We start from the raw sequence: 8,329 nt of genomic DNA, 5'->3' as shown, positions 1-8,329 counted from the left end.
GGTTGCTACAAAAAGCAGAGGCTCGAGGTTTCCCAGGCATGATTGGAAGCATTGATTGCATGCACTGGCAGTGGAAGAATTGTCCTACTGCTTGGCAAGGAGAGTACGGGAATCGAAAGGGCCAAAAAAGTATAATTTTGGAGGCCGTAGCTTCATTCGACTGTTGGGTTTGGCATGCCTTCTTCGGGGTTGCCGGATCTCAGAATGACCTCAATGTCCTTGGTCAATCCCCGGTGTTCGACGAGGTATTGCGAGGTCATTCCCCCCAGGTCACGTACCAAATCAACAATACCGTATACTCTGGTGCGTACTACCTTGTCGACGAAATTTATCCTAGGTGGACGACATTCGTGAAAACAATTCCGAATCCCCAATCCGAGAAGGAAAGAAGCTTTGCTTCATTTCAAGAAGGTTACAGGAAAGACGTGGAAAGGTGTTTCGGTATCTTGCAAGCTCGTTGGGCAATTATCAAGGGTGCTGCTCGGATGCTAGACGAGGAGGTGCTGAGGAGTATTATGATGACTTGCATCATCCTCCACAACATGATTGTGGAGGATGAGTATGACTACGATGCTCCAGAGGTGTTTGAACCCGATCCCATGAACACGGCGTTGACAAGAATATATGAAAGGCCGATGGGACCAAATGGACTACCAATGGAGCCCGAACCGTTAGTTCGGGATGGTCGATTCAACAACCCCATGATTGATCGTTATGAAGAAATGCAATCTTCATATGTTCACGAGAGACGTCAAGTTGACTTGATCGAGCACTTGTGGGAGATGAAAGGCAATCACAATGGATGAAGTCAAGATTAGTGCTTTGTTTGGAATTATGCTTTGTTTTTAATTATGCTTTATTTTGTGTGTGGTGTTTTTTGGAATTATGCTTTTATTTATTATTATTATGCTTTTATGTATGGTTTGTTTTGTGTGTTGTTTGCAATAAATTAAGGTTTGGTTTTAATTAATCTTTGTTTTGATGCTCAAATGTTTTTAATAAATAGTCATATTATTTAATGCTTTTTTTATTTAATGAAAAGGAAACAATACAACAAATTAAAGGATAATACAACAATACAACAATACAACAATACAACAATACAACATATGGCAAAGGTGTTTCAATACAACCTAATGGTTTTCATCATTTAACCAATCCGTATTGCTAGGTCCGTCGTCATGGAAAAGTTTTCTTCTCATCACATCCCTTCGTCTATGCTTCCAATAGGCCTTTGTTTCAGGAGACATATGGCTCATATCCATGGCCATGATTTTCATCTCTCTATCATCCATGTCTTTTTCTTGTGCATGCTGCTGTTGAATTGCAAATGTTTCCTCTCGTGCCTTGTCCACTTCATCTCTTTTCAAGTCTCTCTCAATTCTTAGTGAGGTGTTCTTAGCTATTTGCTCCAATAATTGTATACATTCATTGTTCGAAGTGCCCCCTCTCTTGGCCTTTGCCGCCTTTCTCCCAATAGGTCTCGGCGGACGTGGGAGTGGTGACTCCGTTTCCATTGGGGAGTCCAATGGCGAATCGGTTGATGGTGAATCGTGGAGCGGCGTCTCATTCAACACAACCGAAGGACCGGTGGGAATAATTTTGAATCTCGAACAATCCTTCACAACTTCCCAACATTGAAAATGCACGAAACTTTTTTTGCCTTGCCCCATGGCACCGAACCACATTTGTGCTTGTATGATCTATTAAAAATAAATAATTGAAAGTGCAAGAAAAAAAATTATTATGCAAGAAAATTAAACTATTTTGAAATGCAAGAATAAAATTGATTATGCAAGAAAATATAGACAAATTGGACATGCAAAAAGAAAAAAAAAATTATGCAAGAAAAAGAAATAGAATATGCCAAAAAAAAAAAGTTACATTAAATTGATGAAAATGGTATTATAAATATTTTACCTCATCGGATAGATTTTGACCGCTTCGAATGTTCTCCCTTGCTTTTGTCAAGGCATTTCTCCATTTGCCTAACTCTTTATTCAGAAGTTTCCATCTACTAGACAACGCCATTTCGGTCCGAATGGAACCCGATCTTTGACAAAATTCTCCATGAATTTTGCTCCACATATGATGGAACTTCATCTCATTGCCCGTGATAGGGTCATGACTAACGTTCACCCAAGACTGACACAACGCAATATCTTCCTGAGTTGACCACGAGCCCCCGGTTTCGACAGAAGATGCCATTTTTTTTTTTTTTTTTAAATACAAATGGAAAGTAGTAGAAAAATGTGAGTGGAGGGTAAAAAATATTGGAAGGAGAAGAGTTTGTATGGAGAATTGGTGTGGGAAGTGAAAAATGTGAGTGGAGAGTAAGAAATATTGGAAGGAGAATAGTTTGTATGGAGAATTGGTGAGGAAAGTGAATAATGTGAGTGGAGAGTAAAAAATATTGGGGATGGAGAAGAATTGTATGAAGATTTTGTGTGGAAAGTAAATAAAATGGTTAGGTATTTATAGGGAAAAAATACAGAATTTTTTGGTATATTTTTTAAAAAATTTCAGAATTTTTTCGAATTTTTTTGCAATTTTTTAAGCAAAAAAAACGAGGACCGTCGGATTTCTGGAAAAAAAAAAACCATCGGAGCGTCCCTGTCACGACACGTGGCACTTGCCCGTTGGGTGCTGTCAGGGCTGACGTCATCGCTGATGTCAGCGCGCGGAAATCAAATTTTTTTTACCGTTGGCGCGTGTAATTCACGCGCCAACAGTAAAAAAAATTTGAATTCGCGTGCGCTGACGTCAGTATGACGTCACACAACTCGGGCTGAAGCCCAGGCGGAAGTTGCCCCTGGGCCTGCCCGGGCTCGTGGTTCCCAGCAGCTGCCCGGGCTGATTTCCTCGCGCTAGAGCGGCATTGGGCTCGCCTAGGGGGCCTTTCCCCCTGGTTGGGTCGTGCGCTGGCCTTGCTCTTAGTGTGGTTCCGCCCTTTCCCATATGTGTCCACCAAAATTGAGCAATCAAATTTTGGATTTCCTTCCTTACCTGTAATTGAAATATGCTTTCCCTTCCAACTTTGTTGCACCGTTCTTAATCTGTCTTTCATCTTTTAGAAAATTTAGCGTTTATTCCTACCAACCATTGTTGGTAAACCAAGATACTTCTCATGAAAGGGAACCACCGGGATTGGAAGAATAGACTCAATAATACCATGTAATGCAGGTTCTAAGTTAGGACCACAAGTAATAGCTGATTTCTCCAAGTTTTTTTTTTTTTTTTTTTCTTGCTTGATGGTCTTTCATATAAAGTAAAGATCTCTTTTAAAGCCAAACATTGAGCTGGAATTGCATGAGCAAACAATAGGCTATCTTCTGCAAAGAGTAGATGTGTTATAAAAGGTGCATTCCGTGCTACTGACACACCACAAATAGCTCCATGCGTTTCAGCCTGTTTCAAAATACTTGAGAAACCTTTAGTACATAATAAAAATAAAAAAGGAGAAAGGGGGTCTCCCTGTCGCAGTCCTCGTTGTGGCTTAAAAATGGTAGAAGGCTGCCCTTTCCATAAAACTGAATAAGAAACTGAGGTTACACATTTCATGATCAAGGTCACCCCACCAAGGTGCAAACCCTAATTTCTCCATAATCTTCATAAGAAACAACCATTCCACTTGATCGTAGACTTTACTAGTGTGCAACTTCAAAACCATTTTGGGTGCTCTTGTAAACTTTTGTTGCTTGATAGTGTGCAAACTCTCAAAAGCAGCTACTATATTATCAAATATCCATCTGCCAGGCAAAAAAAAACACTTTGAGAAGGCGAGATCACTGACGGCAAGACTAACTTCAATCGATTAGCAATGGATTTTGCAATGATCTTATACACCACATTGCACAAACAGATTAGACGATATTTTCTGGCAAATTGTGCGTTTGGTATCTTTGGAATAAGAGAGATAAGTGTATGATTAAGACCATCCAGCTCCATTTTCCCATTTAGAATAGCAAGACAGAGTGTATGATTAAGACCATCCTCTCGCTTGAATTACATTGCGTACCTGTTTAAGTCGTCTTGGAATATTACCAAACCGTTTTTTGTTCCAGCAATCCAACCGTTGTCCACATAATTCAATCTTATGTAAAAGTGAGACCTCCTCAAGCAATTATTTTGAGTCTCCAAAGCATTTGAACAAACACATTATATTAGAGAAAAACTTTAGTGGAGATATCTCTATCACGTGACAGTATTTAATGATAATATAATTCAGTTAAAAAATAGCATGTGTTTAATTTTAATAAGTGCATACCTTCTTTTAATTAGACTGCACTCAGTGACTAAGCCAGAATTTTAACTCAATCAATCCATATGGGCACTAATATTAATATCTATATTTGGAGAAATATTTTGAAATTCTCTTTTCAGAAGTGCTAGCTGAGTTGTAGCGGATGAAAGGCTATTAGAAAAAGATTCTCATGCAAGTCCAAATTTGACCAAGTGTCACTCATGATTCACGCACAAGTAAATTCAAGAAGGAGAAGGGGCATTTATAAGTTTTGGGTCAAAAATGACCACAATGATTCTCAATATCATGATGGTGGAAACCTTGAAAAGAACATTTAGATTAGATGGTCGTAGGAGCAAATTACTAGAATGACTCACTAAATTCTAAAACCAAAACCCATTTTGAGGAAAGCATGGAGATTAACAGTCACATGGCATGGCTTTACTAATCAATCAGCATGGATTAGCAAAAGTTGATGAAAGATCATGATCTTATGCAGCATTATATACGACAAGGCATAAGAAAAAGAGGTCGGCTTTCCCATGCTAGAGTCAAGATAGTCCACGCACCAAATCATTTGCACACGTCACATCACCATCACCACTTCAACACAGGAAGAGATGGTACCACTGATCAATTGCTTTGGTGGGGGCCGATCACACCACAATGTGAAGCTCTGGCCCAACTTGATGCCTTCTTTGACATAATTTTGTCCTTTGTCCATTCAATTGATTTCACTCAACAGATGAAGATAATATGGAGGTATGGATTTGGAGAATAATTTTCCATGGTACGGGAATGTCATGGTGTTTGGTGTATAATTGGCTTGAGATACGAATACAGTGATATTTTAGTGTACGTAAGGTTTTTTTTTGTAGGGATCGACATTCCTAGCGCAATCTCAGTACAACCGATTCAATCTACTTAATGACAAAACCAAACTAAATTGGTTGAATTAAATTAGGTTTCAGTTGTAGAATTCAAAACTCAAAATTTTACTAAACCAAACAATCTATTACGTAATCCATTACGAGAAGCTTTGTTGCAACAACAACAACATGTGGATGAGGTTGGAAATTTTCACGTTTCACAGCTAATTAATAATTTAAAAGGGTATTAACTATATATATGCTCCCACTACAGGTGTATAAGTTATGACTGTATGAGTAAACCATTAGAATAAAAATCAGAAAATAGACTTGGTAAGATTCTTGTAAAGATATGAACTTTTGAGGTATGAAGTTAATACTAGCATATTATTATTCAATTTTAGAGAGAGAGAGAGAGAGAGAGAGAGAGAGAGAGAGAGAGATGTAACTTGAAACTTGGAGAGAACAAATTGAATAATGGAAATGCAGCTGCAAAGTAAAGGTGGTGTCCATAATAAACTATCATTTTCACACACTAAAGTAGTCATGCTCTCATGCTTCATCTTCTTTTTTTAACCCTCCATTCGTTTTCTGCGTTTTCTGCACATATATCCATTATGAAGCAAACTTTCAAGTTTCAATTCAACATCAAAGGAAATAATGACTTCTGAATAAAAGTGAGAAAGTGGGGGGTGGGTTAAAGTAAAATCATGTTTTTTTCTTCGGATGAGCATTAGGGTTTTTATCTTTCTCATGATCATCAGCCGACTTATATTTCTTCTTTTCATAAAGTTGTTTTCGTATTTCAATACTGTGTGGTTATGTTATGCTACTATTAATCTGCATCGTTCATAATCAGCTATCTGATTAGATGAGTGGGATGGGACTCAAAGTCCTTGATTCACGATTTTATGTTTCAATACAATCATTCATGGGTTTTACAACGTGGTCAGCGAATGCTGACTGAGTAAAGTTGGGTTTCGAATTATATTAATTATTACTTTAATTGAATCCAAAGCCTGCGTGTTAACTTATCATTATAGTCTGTTCGACAAAGCTCTCTTCAGAATATTATTACAACTTTGTTTGTAAGAGGTCTCAAATTCGATCTTTATTATCCACTTCTGTATCCTTTATCACACATGTATAAAAAGATACCGAGATATCAATAATCTTTTCTTTTTTTATATATAAATATTTTTATTAGATCGTTGATGACGTATTATCTTACCAGAATATATCGTCAATAAAACCATATGTTAGAAAATGAAGCCTTTTATTTGTTATCATCTCATCATTCTCTAGTTCCATATTTATGTTTTGAATAATGTTACGTGATTATCATCTAATGAGTCAACTAAATGAGTTGATGAGATAAAACCACACATAGTTCCCACTTTTACCTAATTTTTAAGGGAATTTGTATACTCTCTAGTCTTTATCATCGCTCCATCGATCAACATTTCCCTGCAATTTTTTCCCCATAAATACAATCTGCCCCACTTGAAATTAAGAAAATCAAAATATCAAGGGTTTTCTGCCAAAAATCACCTTGAATATCACGTTTGTCGAAATATTTACCCTAAATTTTTTTTTCCTGCCAATTTAACTTTTATACTAAATTTTATTGCTAATTTAATCCCTACCGCTAGTTTTCCATCAATGAGATGCGGAAAATAAATGGGTTGGCATGCATATAGAAAACATTGGAAATAGAATAAGAAATTTGAAGTTTGCTTGTTTCAATAAGAACAAGATCTTGCTTCGTTGGTTACGACCTCCCCCTTGTTCCTTAGTGCACAACTGGAAGCAACCAAAATGATTTTTTTTATTTCCAACTCAAAAGTCTCGAAGTTAGCATGCATGCATGCATGTCACGTGCTTCCTCTGCTGACGTGGCGCAACCAAGATACGACATTCTTTTTGAAGCCACGGAGCTGCAGAAATCTCCAGCCACCCGCGCTCACAGACTGACTTTTACATCATTTCAAGTGCTACACTACATGTAACATGATCTTCCTCAGGCTCATGTTGGTCCACAGATCCTCTTTCTGCAGTAAATATTTTATAGCATGCCCCGTCATTGATATTCAAATCTTTCAAAACTTTATATTAACCATTTTTCACATTTAATCCATCAAAATGCTAATAATTTACAGTTTGATAATATAGCATATAGTGTGTGTATTGTTAAATTTTAGAGAAATGGACCAACGATTATGTTTCTTTATATAACTTACATGACAACTTGTTAATTTGTGTCACAAAAGTGTCAGCTCGGCAATTCCATTTATACACAAACATGATAAAAACACGGCATCTTTATCTCAATTCCGTTTTGATTTCGTTTCAATTTTGCACACGTAATTTTTGCTAATCAACATAGATCTCAATATTTAGCAATCGTATTTATAGAAATGAAACCACTGATGAGTAAATAAAGCAAAAAATAAAATAGTTTTACTAGTTGGGAAAATTATCATCCCTGTCAGTATAATTGTGTGCCTCCCACTGCGCGATTCTCTAAAAGGTTGTTTAAAATTCCCGCATATTTTAACCAACACAACCTCCTCCAGCCCACACCCCTGTAGCTAAGTGTACCTAATCTCCCCCCTCCTCTCTCTCTCTCTCTCTCTCTCTTCCACCTTCAAGCTCATCGCCAATCGCCGGCGTTGACCATACTCGTCGGAGAACCATCGGCACCGTCCAATGCTGCCTTACCAGACTCTCGAGGAGGCCGCTTCGGCTCTGGGCCGAAACCTCACCTTTGCCGAGACTCTGTGGTTCAACTACTCGGCTTCCAAGTCCGATTACGTGCTCTACCTCCACAACATTCTCTTCCTCTTCGTCATCTTCTCTGTCGTTCCTCTCCCTCTCGTTTTCGCCGAGGTTCTCAGCTGGGCCGGTCTCGACCGCTACAAGATCCAGCCCAAAGTCCGATTGCCCTTCTCTGACATGCTCAAGTGCTACAAGGATGTTATGCGCATGTTCATTCTCATTGTTGGCCCTCTTCAGCTCGTCTCTTACCCTTCTGTCCAGGTTCGAATTTCTTCTTTCGGGTTCTTTGAATTCCAATATCCGATTTTGTGGAATTGGGTTTTGCAGAATTCTGAAAAATATTGAATTTGCGAATTGGGTTTGCTGGGTTTTGAAAATGCTTGAATTTGTGGAATTGGGTTTGCTGGGTTTTGAAACTGATTGATTTGTGGAATTGGGT

General features: G+C 38.1%; 1 protein-coding gene across 2 annotated transcripts in view; it reads left to right on the top strand.

The window, feature by feature from the left end:
* Positions 1 to 7,567: 7,567 nt before the first annotated feature.
* LOC117629198 (methylsterol monooxygenase 1-1-like) overlaps positions 7,568 to 8,329 on the top strand; it is a 3,098-nt gene continuing 2,336 nt past the window's right edge. For both annotated transcript variants that reach the window (XR_004586037.1, XM_034361708.1), the window contains exon 1: positions 7,568 to 8,151. Coding sequence is in view for 1 of the 2 variants with exons in the window: in XM_034361708.1 (XP_034217599.1) it covers positions 7,822 to 8,151 (330 nt within the window). In the remaining variant the exon portion in view is untranslated. The remainder of the gene's footprint in view (positions 8,152 to 8,329) is intronic.

This window comes from Prunus dulcis, chromosome 5 (genome assembly GCF_902201215.1).
Source record: "Prunus dulcis chromosome 5, ALMONDv2, whole genome shotgun sequence".
NCBI classification, from domain to species: Eukaryota; Viridiplantae; Streptophyta; class Magnoliopsida; order Rosales; family Rosaceae; genus Prunus; species Prunus dulcis.
Note: the sequence above shows the minus strand (reverse complement) of the source record. Positions and strands in the feature narration are given on the sequence as shown.